The 15718-nt window shown below is 39.5% G+C and overlaps 1 protein-coding gene across 1 annotated transcript in view; it reads right to left on the reverse strand.

Annotated features, from left to right (window-relative positions):
• LOC127621453 (BDNF/NT-3 growth factors receptor-like) overlaps positions 1-15718 on the reverse strand; it is a 75576-nt gene that overhangs the window by 7050 nt on the left and 52808 nt on the right. The window contains exons 13-15 of the mRNA XM_052095045.1: positions 10929-11059; positions 10630-10802; positions 7937-8177 (exon numbers count right to left, since the gene is read on the reverse strand). Coding sequence (XP_051951005.1) covers positions 7937-8177; positions 10630-10802; positions 10929-11059 — 545 coding nt within the window. The remainder of the gene's footprint in view (positions 1-7936; positions 8178-10629; positions 10803-10928; positions 11060-15718) is intronic.

The raw sequence follows: 15718 nt of genomic DNA on the forward strand, positions 1-15718 counted from the left end.
TATGTTAACATTAGTAAATGCAATTATCATGAACTAACAATAAACAATATTTTTTGTCAGCATTTATTAATCTTGGCTAATATCGATTTATTATTATTCGTTAGTTAATGCTAAATTCTATTTGATTAACTAATGTTAACATATGCAACTTTAACTTTAGAAATGTATTAATATACAGTATGTTGAAATTAACATTAACCAAGGTGAATAAATGTTGTAAAAGTATTGTTCCACTGTTAATTCACGTTAACTAATATTGTTAACTAATGTTAACAAACACGTTATAATAACACCTTATAGTAAATTGTTACTGAATAACCTGTATATTACTATAAGTAAAAGTGGATAAAAGGATGAAAAATTATAATATTGGATAGGTTTACAGACATCAAGTTAAAATAACAAGGTGTGTTTGCTCAAAACAGAAGATAAGATTACACAAAAACAAAAATCAAGCACCTCCGCAACCAAAAACCCAGCATCTGACAAACACTAATGGACAAGAGCTTGTTGTTATTGGAGCATTGTTCAATCCAAAGAGCTCTCAGTCAACCGCTGACAGAATTTCCAGTTCAGTCTTTAGGTAGCGCTGAACGTTTTCCTCTCAGTATTTGGATGCTGTATGCTCGGGGAGTTGGTCTGCCCTGAAGCTCAACCCCAAAACCAATCATTTCATTTATTAGCTCTCTCTATAATGCGCTGCCTTTGAAATATTAATTATGAGATTGTGGTCCAGTATGTGGATTAGTCTCAGATTAATTGGTTTAACATACTGGACTCATCAAATATTAAGGTCAAAAGCTTTTAGGCTTTTTCACTGGTCCCATAGTGGAGCTCTAGACTGGAAGGGTCACTTAAAAAGTGGTCTACTACAACTGCACTAAAAGAAACCTCTCTGAAAAGCAATCCAAAACACACTCACGCACACAAAAGCATCCAGCTGAAATACATTTTAGACCCCATTGCACCGGCTTAAATTCCAAGGTTGTCTTCATGGGGCAGTGCTGGTCTGTTACTGGCACAAGCTAGTTTGGCTATTATTGTTGCAGGTAGACCAGTTTTACCAGCATAGTCATGATTGGTGACTAACCCAAACCAGCATGAATGTGCCCAAACAAACCATATATTATACTTGTGAAAAATATGATTTTAAATAGTAATTTATATAACCAAAGGAACTTAAACTAAATGTTTTAATTATTTAGATGATGTTTTTACCGATTACAATAAAATGTACAGTGCAAAATGATGAATAAATGATCAAAACAGAACACTCTTGATTTGTCTGCAAATTTCAAAGCACTTGTTTAGTTTTGGTCATAATGCCTACATGCATTGTAAAGTATAGCTTCTAAGCTTTAAATCGATACCTATTTTGTGTTGGTCAAGACTGTATTTATTAATATTTGGATCATTTGTTTCTCGGCGGGCCCAATTCGAGATTAAAAGGTTAACATAAGTTAATGCACGATGAACTAACATGAACTAACAATTAAAAATAGTATAGTTAACATTAACCAAGATTAATAAATACTGTAAAAATGTTTGTTCATTGTTAGCTCTTGATACTAATGTTAAGAACCTTATTATTAAGTGACTTTAAATTATGAGTAAATTATAGTGTAGTTTGTGAAGAGTATTTTAAGCTACATGTCGATAAATATAACAGAACTGACTGAATACATTGTCAGCATTGTTCTCGAAGAATTAGATTTAGCTCAAAAAGCTTAGAAAACAAGACAAAAAGGTTCAAAAACTTTATCAGGATAATTAACTGTTTATCAAGTCTTGAGTTCCCCTTCTGTCACTCACTCGACGTTATATCGATGCATGCCCCTCCCCCGGACATACGGGTATAAAAGGAGGGAAGCGTGCGTCTGTTCAGACAGATTTTTTCTTCGGTTGTGTTTCAGCAAGCTGAGTAAAACCCACTGCTGTTCCACTCACCTCTAAAGAGTATATGCTGTTGGAAATAAGGCACATTTCAGCGGCTTTTCTCTTCTTCTGCACGCCAGTGTAGGCTACGCCTATTAGCACTTCGACAGCCCTCCTAAAAGATTATATATTTCTCTAAAAGAGTAAACACATTGACGTTGAACATCTTTTTCAAGACGTGTCTTTTTCAAGATGCCCTTCCGTCTTTGTGTCATTCCTGGATGCGGTCGTTACCTCTACACTTCTGATGGCCACAGGTGCTGCCTCTCGTGTCTGGGCCGAGATCACACAGAGGCATTATTTGAGAGCCAACATTCAACACTTCTCAACACATCTTGTGCCATTGCGGTTCAAGATCCCGCATTCCGTCTGCTCGCCGAGGCGTCCCCCTGCCATGGTGAAACCCCAGGCACCTCCGCCCCAGTGTAGAGCTCCCCGCAGGAAGCGGACGCACCTCCCCCCCATCTCACAGACCACCTCCCGGACCCAGAAGGCTCTCAAACACTCCAGTGACGGGCAACCTAGGGAGAGAGACTTCAGCCACGGAGCTGGTATCCAGACCACACCATTCCCCAGTGGAGGGCCGGATAGAGAATCTTTAGTTTCCTTTCCTTTGCTTACCTCACCCCCAACGAGCTCCGGTACCCATGTTGGGTGAAGCAGTTTCCACACTCCCTGGGTCATGTGATCGTCCCCTCAGTGCCCCTCGCCCAGAGCTTGGACGCGAGGCTTACACTTTCCAACCCGTTGCGGTGGCTGGCCAGGACAATCGGCTACCCGATTCAGTTCGCTAGGCGCCCACCCCGCTTCAGTGGCGCCTGTGTTACTTCGGTGCAGGGCAAAAACTCAAGGACGCGATAGAGCCTGTCCCTCCAGCCGAGATGGAGAAGGGTTTCTACGGCATTTACTCCATCATACCCAAAAAAAGAGGTGGGTTGCGGCCAATCTTGGACCTGCGAGTTCTGAACTGGGCCTTGCACAGACTCCCGTTCAAGATGCTGATGCAGAAACGTATTCTGACATGCATATGGCATCAAGATTGGTTCACGGCGGTAGACCTGAATGATCCGTACTGGGAAAAGAGCAAAATCTCTCTGGTTCAGAGCATCTCTTTTCTCGGCATGGAGTTAGACTCAGTCTTAATGAGCGAGCACGCGCAGTTGGTGCTGAACTGCCTGAGTTCGTTCAGACCGGGCACAGCGGTACCACTGAAACAATTTCAGAGGCTCCTGGGGCATATGGCATCCTCAGCAATGGTCGCGCTGCTCTGGCTGATGCATATGAGACCGCTTCAGCACTGGCCTCAGACTCGAGTCCCGAAATGGGCACTTGCCCATCATTGCACAATATTTCTTGACCTGCGCAGATTTCCGCCATTGATCCGTGGCAAGCACGTGTTGATTCGCTTAGACAACACAGCGACACTAGCGTATATAAATTGCCAGGATGGTGTTCGCTTTCATTGCATATCGCAACTCGCTCGCCATCTCCTCATGACTGAGGTCGCTGCACACTACTCATAACCCGGGCAACCTAAACACCACAGCGGATGCAATGTCACATCAGGTAATGCTCAGCGGAGAGTGAAGACTCAACCCTCAGGTGATCTAGCTGATTTGGGCTTGGTTCTGCAGAGCAGAGGTAGATCTGTTAGCCTCCTGAGATTCCACCCACTGCCCACTCTGGTACTCTCTGACAGAAGCCACACTCGGCATAGACGTGCTGGCACACAGCTGGCCCCAGGGGCTACACAAATACGCATTTTCCCCAGTGAGCCTACTTGCACAAGTCCTGTGCAAGGTTAGGAAGGTCGAGGAACAAGTCATTCTCGTGGCCCCCCACTGGCCCACTGGGACTTGGCTTTCGGATCACACACTCCTCACAACAGTACCTCCCTGGTAATTCCCCTGAGAAAGGTCCTTCCTTCTCAGGGACGGGACACCCTCTGACATCCACGCCCAGACCTCTGGAGATAAAGGCCCTCTCCTTGAAGACAGCCCTCCTGATCGCGCTCACTTCCATCAAGAGGGTTGGGGAGCTGCAAGCGCACTCTGTCAGTGACACTTGCCTGGATTCAGTATGGCAGACTCTCACGTCATCCTGAGACCCCGACCGGGCTACGTGCCCAAGTTTCCTATGACCCCATTCAGGGATCAGGTAGTGAACATGCAAGCGCTGCCCTGGGAAGAGGCAGACCCAGCCTTAGCGTCGCTGTGTCCGGTGCATGCTTTACGCACCTATTTGAATTGCACGCATTGCTGTTGACACTCTGAGCAGCTCTTTGTCTGCTTTGGTGGACAGTGGAAAGGGAACGTTGTCTCCAAACAGAGGCTTGCCCACTGGATTGTGGACACCATTGCTTTAGCCTACCAGACCCAGGCCGTGCCTGCCCCCTTGCGGGTTCGAGCACACTCTACAAGGAGTGTGGCATCCTCGTGGGCACTGGCCAATGGCAACTCTCTAGCAGACATCTCTAGCCCTCTGGCTCTAAACTCAGCGGAGGAAATTTGCTGCCAGACCCACCGCAGGTTATGATTATTCCAATATCTCCTGTGATGTATTTTCCACGGTACGGTCCCCCTGGCAACGGACCTGAATCTCCCTTAGGCAGAGCCCCCTCTGGCCCCCAGTCGCTGTGTTTGTAAAGCTCCTCCCCTTCGAGGCTGGACCTACCACCGCGCCACTTCCATTTGTGGCTGGTAAGCCCATGTGACATATTTGCCACATGTTAACCTCCCTTGTTGGGCAGGATGTGGTCTCCACAGGGTCTTTTCCCCCTGAAAGAATAGGATTGGAAAATAATGCCTTCCCTGATGCGTGTTATAGCGTTAGATGGCCCCAGCCGCATCTATTACTCTATGGAGAGAAAACATAGAGAGAAAAAGGCTGCGGATGGCGCGGACTGCTCCCAGGCTAGTTACGTCACTTCCCTCCCTCTGGGATGTGGGGAACTATATGACGTCTCTTGGGGTGTTGGGGAAGGTTACAAGCAGTCTGATGCACCTGCTATTTTCGCACGCAACAGCTTGCTTGCACCTGCATCTGCAGTCCACGTAACACATTCAGTGTTGTGGCGTATTCAAATAGGGACCCCTAGTGTCACTACATGTGTCCCTCTTTCCACAACACTGTACTAAGCTGCTGAAAGGGCTGGGACTTTAATCTCGGCTCCTCAGCTCAAAACCTGTCTGAACAGACGCACGCTTCCCTCCTTTTATACCCGTATGTCCAGGGGAGGGACATGCAAATTCTGTTCGCCAATTCAAATTGGCCTTTTCTCAAAGATAAGAGGTAACCGAGGATCTCAAGAGAGACCCCTAGTGTCACTACATTAACACAACGTCTCGTTCCCTCCATCAGGGAATGGAGGTTACGTCAGTCGCTTCATAACAATGTTATACAGTGACTGAGTTTTCTAGTTACGCAACATGCTTTCACAACATAACTCTACCCATCAGCCACTGCCTTCACTTACCAGCTGTTTCTATGGAAACTGATGTTCTATAGGGCTAATCAATGGTGTACTTACACTGCACACACACACACACACACACACACACACACACACACACACACACACACAAATCTACTGACCTGCATTTGAATCTCAATAGTGGCTCATGAGATAGAGATGTGTGTCATGATATTCATCAGTATTCAGAGATAAATGAACTTGAATGAACTTACTGGCACAGCCGTCAGTGAAGAGTGTTATCTAATGCATTTTTTCATTTATAAACATCATTCAACCCACATTTCAGTCATTTGGATGAATTATGCAGAATATCAATGGACTAATAAAAGGACACACCATGCTGTCAAACCATGCATTAATGTGTTTTTCATTTCTGTTTGTAATAATCACAAACATATTTGTATTGTTTTCCTTTAGAAATATATTTAAACATCAATAAAACAGGAATAAATATCTTTTTCATACTACATTGACAAAAAAGCACCAAAAAATAAAATATATTTTTTTTACATTCATGCCAAAAACAAGAATAGGGAAAGAAAATTAACTTAAAGGTTTTTATTTCTTAACCCTCGTTCTTTCCTACCATTATTAATCTTTATATTTCCTCTTTCCCTTTATTTTTACTCTGTTCCCTTAACTTAGGCCATCTCTCTTTCTCTCTCTCTCTCTCTCTCTCTCTCTCTCTCTCTCTCTCTCTCTCAGCCCTCACATTGAATATGGAGGTGAATACTAATGAGAGTACTTTAATGACTTTTTCAGTTTCTGTCTGATGGCGCAAGCGCTGTCTTCTTTTTCTTTGCTGTTGCCATAGTAACCCCACTTTCCTGTTCCCACGCCACCTTCCTCCTTGACTCCTCATCTGAGAGAGGCTTACTGACATTACACACACTGAAATTCTGCTGACATCATAGAGGAAGGCCACTGGTATGGTTAAGGTGTTCAAATAACTGGTATTCATTGGTATATTCATTGGCAAAGAACATGAGAAGCATATTGATTTATATACAGTATATACTATAAACTAGATTTTAATACTGACTTTTAAGTGTCCTTGTAAATACAGCATTAATTTTCAACTAATGGAAATGTTACGAAATTGAAGTTGATGCACTCATGCAGTGAGGGGTTAGAAAAAAAGTAAACATTTCTGAAACAAAAATATCAAACCAAGCAGCATTTATTTTAAGTAGGGATGCACCGATGTATCAGTGACAATATTTATCGGCCAAATATTGACCAAATTATCGCCATATCAGTAATAAGCATGAAAACTATGATATGAAAAAGCGATGGTTTATTTATAATTAATTAGTAATACACTTAATACACAAAACTCAAATGCACAATCCAGAAATAACAATAGCCACAATATATAAAAGGGTTGGCAATCCCCACTTAATTTTTATAGCCATAAACGGACATGACAGTTGTGAAAGAATGATGAGGGTAACCATTCAAAATGCTTTGAAACCAGCAGACTGTGACTTCAGAGATATTGGTATCATATCAATTAATGCTACATAATTGATTGAATTAAGATTGTAATACCAATATGGCCATGCGCAATTATTAAACATTAAAAGGCTGCATTCAACACTTCAGTCAGCGCTGTGCGAGCAAGTGGTGCCCTCTAGCGGTCTGGATGGCATTATCATTGTTCATTATACTTCTATAATACAGAATTTAAAGGGGGTTTTGTTCCTTTGGTTTAAACGTTTTATTTTTCCATGATGTGGTTGACATTTCCATGGAATTGCCCTACGTATGAATAGTTTGAATTTGTAATGTTCATATTCAGTAAATACATTTAAAATGTGAGTTATGTTGCTTTGAACTGCAAAAACAGAAGTGCAAATGTTTTAGAAGTACAAAATAGCTTTTTTTCATATCAATCATCATGATATAATATTTAGTTATTTTTTATATCTATTTGTATTGTAATTAATGTATCTTACAGTGTGGCTCTTTAAAATTTAGGCCTGTCATGTTTTTTTCCACATCTAATCCATGTTCAACGAAAATTATTTCTTGATTTATTTATTATTTTGTTTAAACAGTGAAAATGCTTTTGTCTGTAATTTGTAAAATTTTTATCGGTCTGCAGTTTTTCTTGTTTTATAGTTTTTTATAGTTATAGTCAATATTGGTCTCAGACAAACATTATGATATCCGTGCATCCTAATTTTAAAGAAAAAAGTACACTTTAAAAGCAAAACTTGTTACAAAATTCAGTTTTTTTTAATTATAAACAATAGATAAGGTGTTAAGAATATGCTAAACTACAACTTCATGTGGTTACTCTGCTAGAACACCTGTCTGAACTTGAGCGGAACTAACGTCATACATCCACTAAAACTCACCTTGACACCAGTTGCTTAATAGTAACTACAAAACTTGGCTTGAAAAAGTAAAGGTAGTTCTGAGAAAAAAACTCTAGCAGCATTTATTTGCAGATATCACTTGATTTCATATTTTGTTATTGCCATTCACACGTGTAAAAGCGTCAAAGACACTTACACTTACCCGATAGTAATCTGTACTGTAGACGTCCCGGGACATTCCAAAGTCTCCAATCTTCACCAGCAGGTTTTCCCCAACAAGGCAGTTTCGTGTGGCTAGGTCCCTGTGTACAAAGTGCTGGGAGGCCAGATACACCATGCCTGCGGCGATCTGCTGTGCAATATGCAGCATCTGAGACTGAGTGAGTTCTTCCTGCTGCTGAACCTGTCCATCAGCCATCAACACAGCATCAGGACCATGAGCCCTGCAGGGGGGCAAAAGGAATCATGACCACATCCAAATCACAACTCACTAACCTCTATTTTAGAGTCAGAAATTAGCATCTTAACACTGTAAGAATGTAAGAATGTAAGAATGGAAAGATACTTGATGCACCATCTGGGGTTCCTCACATGTCACATTGGCAAAACCCTCCTAGAAGCTCTAGATACCATTTATAGGAGTCAAAAATATTCTATCTGTGCACTCAAGGAGACATTTCCCATACGATGAGGGTTACTGAAGGTACTACAGTATTGACAGGCCTAAGTGTTCAAAGGTTGTGTAGAGGTTCTTTAGAGGTTTTCGCCAGTGTAGCCTCTAAGCAACCGCAAACAGTGCTTTGAGAATCTTTTAACCTTTACAGTGATCAGGTTTCAGAGAGACTGTGTATACCAATGACAAGTTCAAATAGACCGCCCATTTTGTCAGCTTTTCATACATTTTTTCAAGCATTTTTCCCATTTATTTTTTCCATAGAGATTTAATAAGAGTTCTAAAAACGAAACCAACCAGCTCCTAGATGAATCAGAACATTACAATCATTTATTTGAAGCAAAAAAGATTTGAGAATCAGAAAAGGTCACGGGTACAAGAAAAAATGTGTACTTCTTTTATGGGTCAATGAACTACTCATCTACACAACAAAGCATGATAAATAACATGAATCGAAAACAATGGTACAAAGTAATTGATCAAAATACAATAGTTGACGTTTCAATTCAAATATGTAAAATATAAAATCTAAATATTAAAATATACACAAAAATATACCGTAAGTTGTTTGAAAGTGTAAGGAGACCAACTCAAATGAGTGTAACGTTTTGCCTACGTTTTCAGACATCTTGTTTCTGGAAGTAGTTTACCCATAATTATTTTCCCATAGGAAATCCTTTATAAAATAATTCTAAGCCATGAACCAAACCAACCAGCTCCGAGGTGAATCACAACATTACAAACTTTGATTTGAAGTAAACCGCATGAAGCATTGCAAATAATGCAATCAAATTAAAACAATGGGAAAATATAAAACTACTGATTTAAAGTTGTTGATTATTAGTATAGAAACAATATATTTTAAGTTTATTGCAAAATATACTTCACAGTTTGTCATGGGAATGGATGGTCAGTGCAGAGCTCTTTTGGTGTGCTTTTCCGCAATCAATAAAAATAAAATTACGTTGAATTAAAGCCGACTGATGGCATCAACAGAAGAATATATCATTGAGTAACAACCTCAGACTTCACGGTAGGTCTGTCTTTAAAACTGTATGAGTAAGCATTAAAAATCACTCCCCACTGAAATAAATATAAATGGGACTTTTCCTTTCAGAATCTAATGCTGCACTGTATAACTGTATAACATCATTCGCAATAATTCATTTTAGCAGTACTCATTTCCATGGTAGCAGTAACTGATTGGTGGATATCTTGTTAGGATTATGGGTAGTGTAGTTCTTCACTGGGATTGCAGTTATTAAAAGGACGGTTCACCCAAAAATGAAAATTCTCTCATTTACTCACCCTCATGCCATCCCAGATGTGTACGACTTTCTTTCTTCTGCAGAACACAAAGGAAGATTTTTAGCAGAATATTTCAGCTCTGTAGGTCCATACAATGCAAGTGAATGGGTTCCAAAATTGTAATGCTCCAAAAATCACATAAAAAGAGCATAAAAGTAATCCATATGATTTCAGTGGTTAAATCCATGTCTTCAGAAGTGATATGATAGATGTGGGTGAGCAACAAATCAATATTTAAGTCAGTTTTTGCTCCCTGCCCAGTAGATGGCGATATGCATGAAGAATGTGAATCACCAATAAAACAAGAAGAAGAATGTGAAAGTTGACTGAGCAGAGAGAAAAATGTATAGTTAAAATTGACTAAAATATTGATCTGTTTTTCACCCACATATCAAATCACCTCTGAAGACATACGTTTATCCATATGGATACTTTTATGCTGACCAATGTGATTTTTGGAGCTTTAAAGTTTAAGCCATCATTCACTTGCATTGTATGGGCCTACAGAACTGAGATATTCTTCTGAAAATCTTTATTTGTGTTCTGTCACATCTGGGCTTGTTTTGTATGTTAAATAATAGCATTAAGAACTCCTTTCTCCATCATTTTATCACTGATGGGGAAGCACTGTTGTGGTGTGTCCGTCACTGTAATGACTCCGGGCGGACACATTGATACATTACAAAGGTTCACTCTTGCAACAACTGTTTATGCTATATTAATGGTAAATGTGTTAATCTCAATTAAGAAAAATGAACGCGATAAATGTTTTTAATTAATTGTGTGCAATTAACGCGTTAATTCCGACAGCAGTAGTAATTATTGTCTCACAAGGACAAAGAAATTAGAGAAATGATGTGACCAAGCACTACTGCATTCCGATACAAAACACACACAGATCCAGGCAGGTGTACCTGAGGAACTTGTTGAGGTCGCCGTGTTTCATGTACTCAAACACCATGATGAGGGGATCACTCTCCACACACACTCCATAGAACGTGACAATGTGCTTGTGCTGCAGATTAGTCAACAACTCAGCCTCACGATGGAAGTCCTTCCTGGCATTCTCACTGGCCTCTTTCAGAGTCTACAAACACAGAGGACACAAACAAATACACAATGTACTGACAACCTTTATTTATAACAAATTTCACTTACTTACTCCCACATAGTTCTGGCTAAATGAAACAGCCCACCAGCTTTAAACTTTTACCTTGACAGCCACTAAAATTTTCTCCTGGTCTGTGGACAGGTTGTAGCATTCGGCCAGGAACACTTTCCCAAACGCTCCTTCTCCCAGCTCCCTCTTCAACACAATGTTGTGTCTCTTAATGTGTTGAACAACTGCCAAAAACACAATGAATTTAGTCACATTATGTAAAAGATTTAACTCCGTTTTGTGTGGCATCTTCTGAGATAATAATTTGTTCCTGCACTTTTCATTCAACCCTGTTATGCTTTAACCCCCCCCAATAATAATGGTTCATTTCTCTGACATAATTTTTAAGGGAGTAACATAGTGAAAAAAAAGTGACCACATGGTTCAAACAGATTTGTAATTACAGTCCTTATCTGTATTACTTTATGTTTACACTTATCAAGCCCAATAGAGTGCAACAGTGCCCACTTGCTTTTTCAGCCATCTTGGATCTGGAAATGCTTTTCCAGTTCATTTTTCCATAGGGAAGTTAAAGTTTGTGTACTTACTGTCTTCAATGAGGGAATTTATTACAATATCATGAAGCATCTCAAGTTAAGAACGATGGGAAAGTATAAAGCTATTGATTCAAAGTTGATTATTATTAGTACTGAAAATAATATTGTAATTTCATTGCGATATATTAAGATATACACAAATATAAGTAGTTTGAGAGTGTAGGAAGACTGAAAGGTTCTCGTTTCCATTGTAACAAAGACTTCTCTGATTGTTGGATCTCTCTTCGGGATTATGTGTAGTGTAGTTCACGATTAGGAATTTAGATATTAAACATAATTCTTTTTTTTTTTAAAGAAGCTGAAATAATGCAGACTGATGGATTCAACAGAGGCATCTACCATCGATTAACAACCTCAGAGCTGAAGGTAGGTCTGTCTTTAAAGGTTTACAAGTTATAATGAAAAATCTATTTGGCCAGGGGGAAAAAAACTGTATGGGATTTGTACTTCTAAAACCTGAGTGATGCATTCTACATTTTAACTCTGTTATGAGAAAGAGAGTGGTGCAATGGCATTGCAAGCTAAGGGTGTTTTTTCACTGATCTTCAACCCTGTAACATTCAACTCCAAAAACATTTTAGATGTAACAGGGTTGGCAACAAAACATGTTTTAAAAGAAAAAATCATGGTTTATTAGGTGGGAGCTGGGAAAATATGATTTCTTGAAAGTTCAGCAGTAACCTTTTCAAATTAAATAATATAAATTAATAAATATAAAAAGTATAAGAATACATAACAAAATACAGCACAGTGCTGTAGTTAGAGTATTACTAAGTGCAAAGGCAACTCAAATAGTAAAACTGAACTACAAATTACAATAAAACTTAATGAGAACAATTTTCTAATATATTTACGAGCTGTTTTGGAGCCCAGACTTTTTTTTTATGCTTGAGTAAGTAAACAGAGTATATTCATAGTTACAGGGACAATCCCCCAGAGCAGCCAGAGGTTAAGTGCCTCCTTCAAGGAGATAACAGTGATGGTTTATGACTTGCTCCTTATGGGCTCAAATCAGCAGCCTTATGGTAACCAGCCCTGAACTTTACCCTCTACAATACCACCATGACTGTTGATGGATAGTCATCATTAAGATCAAGTAGTCGAAGAGGATGGCTTTTTTAAGTGGAAGCAGAAGGGGTTTGGGATGTTGAATTACATCAGCATGTCAGCATTACAGTGTTAAGAGATATCATGCGACTGGCTGGAAGAGTTGAATAATCTGATAAGTACATACACCCTGATAGATGTCAATGCTTCAGTCATGGTAAGTTGAGTGATCCAGATGAGTGTCAGGTTTGGAAGCCTGATGGATAAAAGTAAGTTGTTCTTGTGAGAACCCAGAGGAAAATGTTTGTGCTCTGATGTTGCTCTTTCAAAGCGCAGAAGATATAATAGAGTTGTTCTCCATTATGGTAGGTTTAGTTTTAGGAATAAGGGTTAGAGTTAAGGGTTAGGTTTAGGGGTAGGAGTTAGGGTAAGGGCTTGGGTAGGGTTAGGTTTAGGGGTAGGCGTTAGAGTTAAGGGTTAGATTTAGGGGTAGGAGTTAGGGTAAGCGTTGGGGTAGGGTAAGGTTTAGGGGTAGTGGTTAGAGTAAAGGGTTAGAGTTAGGGGTAAGACTTAGGTTAAGGGTTGGGGTAGGGTTAGATTTAGGGGTAGGGGTTAGAGTTCAGGGTAAGATGTAGGAGTAATGATAGGGTAAGAGTTTGGGTAGGGTTAGGGGTTAGAGTTAAGGTTCAGGGGTAGGAGTTACAGTTAAAGTTTAGATTAAGGAGTAGGAGTTAGGGTAAGGGTTGGGGTAGGTTTAGGTTTAGGGGTAGAGGCTAGAGTTAAGGGTTAGGTTTAGGGGTACAGGTTAGAGTTAAGGGTTAGGTTTAGGGGTAAGACTTTAAATTATAATTATCTCTTATATTTGTATATATTATGAAAGCGGTGTGAATATTGATGAGACAAAATGGGAATGCAAACGTATGTATATTCTCAACTATATAGACTGTTTATTAAACCTATAATGAATGGGTTTAGGATTAGGTGTTAAGGTTAACAGTGTAACTACTGATGTAAGTAATTGCAGGTACTATAAATGTAAGTACAATCCAACAACACATATGTACATAATAAGTACATTGTATAAAATGCGTAAGTGCATAGTAGTTAAAAACATAATATAAAGTATGTCCATTTTGTCTTGCTGAATGTGATGATAAATGTTTGAGTTCATATTGAAATTCCTTTACTTTTTGATTGGCGATTTTGCTATCTTTTCAAATCTGAGCAAAGTTTGAGGACAGCGCTGCCTGTTTTTTCCAGCTGTTTTTAAAGCAGGAAATCCTGTAATACTGGACACTGAAGGATGAAATTTATAAAGGTGTACTGGAGATAATCTCAGATATGGTAGAAAAGAGCTGTTTCAGAGTGCGTTAACTCAACCCAGACACCCCTTAACACAGTGAGGACAGTACAGAGATAAAACCAGATTAATCAGCCATTTGGTGTGCAGGGGAAGAGAGAGAGAGAGAGAGAGAGAGAGAGAGAGAGAGAACGAGATAGAGTCTGTGAACAGACCAAGCACTCTTGGAGATTTATCCTTAATGTGATTAAGAAATGCTTTTGAAGAAAAACTAGCCAGTCAGCCGATTACATTAGTGAGCACTAGATGATGAGGCTGCATCGATCTACAGTAACTCAGTGTTCACCATAACCCTATATTAAAAGTAACCAGAGTGGGGAGGAAAGGATGCAGAGCAGAATAGGATAGGCAAATAGAGAGTGCTATAAAATAAACGTGTGTAAGATGGTGTGTCTGTCTATGCATTTGTGCTAATTTAAGGGCATCTAAACACTAATCCAATAGATAAGATAATGCTTCAAAACCATTGATTGCAAATCCAAGGACATAGAGGAAGAACGGTTTGTGAAAGTGGCGCTCCATCATGCAACCACAATTTGAGAAAACGTTAAAACAAAAAGGAGTGATTTTTTAATTATATTCAACCTTTGCTATATTGAAAGCACTAAACATTACATTACATGATGTTTTACCTTGTGAATTTCACTGTTTTTTGTTGTACAGTCATTTCAGATCAGATGATTGCAACACACTACAAAAAAAGTTGAGACGGGGGCAATTTAAGTCTAATACAAATTTGATGAGGCAATGTGAACCAGGAGATGTTAAACAGGAGAGGCAATCGTGTCATAGTATATAAAGAGCCTCCAAAAACAGCCTAGTCCTTCAAGTGCAAGGTTCAATCTAGACTTTTGAATTTGCCAACAGATGTTCCCCAAAGACAAATTAGAAGGATTTGGGGCATTTCACGCTGCTGACTTCTCTGGGCTCGGTCTCATCTTAGATGGAAAGTAGAACAGAGGAACTTTTTAATCAGATGAGTCCACATTTCAAATAGTTTTTGAAAAACACAGCCGTCTTGTTCTCCATGCCAAAGAGGAAAAAAAGCCAGTTTCTGTATGGGCCAGGGGTGTGTCAGTGCCCATGGCATGGGTAACTCACACATCTATGAGAACACCATGAATGCAGACAGATATGTAAAAATGTTGGAGCAGCATATACTGCCATCCAGCACCATCTTTTCCAGGGATGTCCTGGCATTTTCAGCAACACAACTTCAAACTACAAACAACTGGCTGAATAAGCAGAGAGTGCGGGTGCTAGATTGGCCTGCCTGCAGTCTTGACCATCTCCAACTGAGAATGTGTGGTGCACATCATATGGCAACGAAGACCCTGTAAAATTGTACAGCTGAAGACCTGCAAAATGGATGAATGGGGGATAATTCCACTTTTTAAACTTAACATCTTTAAACTTGTGTCTTCAGTGCTTAAATGCTTAATAAGTGTTATTAGAAGAAATGGTGATGTTTCCCAGTGGTAAACACTCGACTGTCCAAACTTTTTTGGAGCGTGTTACAATCAACTGATTTGAAATGACTGTACATAGATTTTTTTAAAATGAATTCAAAAGGTAAAACATCATATAATGTTTCATTGAAGAGCTTTCAATATAACAAAGGGTGAATATAATTTACAAATCACTTCTTTTTGTTTTTATTGGTATTTTTTCTTAATTGGGGTTGTATTCCCGTGCCCCAAAAATAGAACTTATGCATTTCTGTCTGTCAAACGCTACTTCAGAGTTTTCTCTAGTGCGTAGGCGCCCTTAGGTTGTACCTTACATAACCTGTCAAGAACATGTCTGGGTCAGATTTCTCCCCAAATTCAAAAGAAACAAATAAGAAATTATATTTTGAGTAAAGAAAATTAAGCCTATTC

The sequence above is a fragment of the Xyrauchen texanus genome, chromosome 27 (assembly GCF_025860055.1).
Source record: "Xyrauchen texanus isolate HMW12.3.18 chromosome 27, RBS_HiC_50CHRs, whole genome shotgun sequence".
Classification (NCBI taxonomy): Eukaryota; Metazoa; Chordata; class Actinopteri; order Cypriniformes; family Catostomidae; genus Xyrauchen; species Xyrauchen texanus.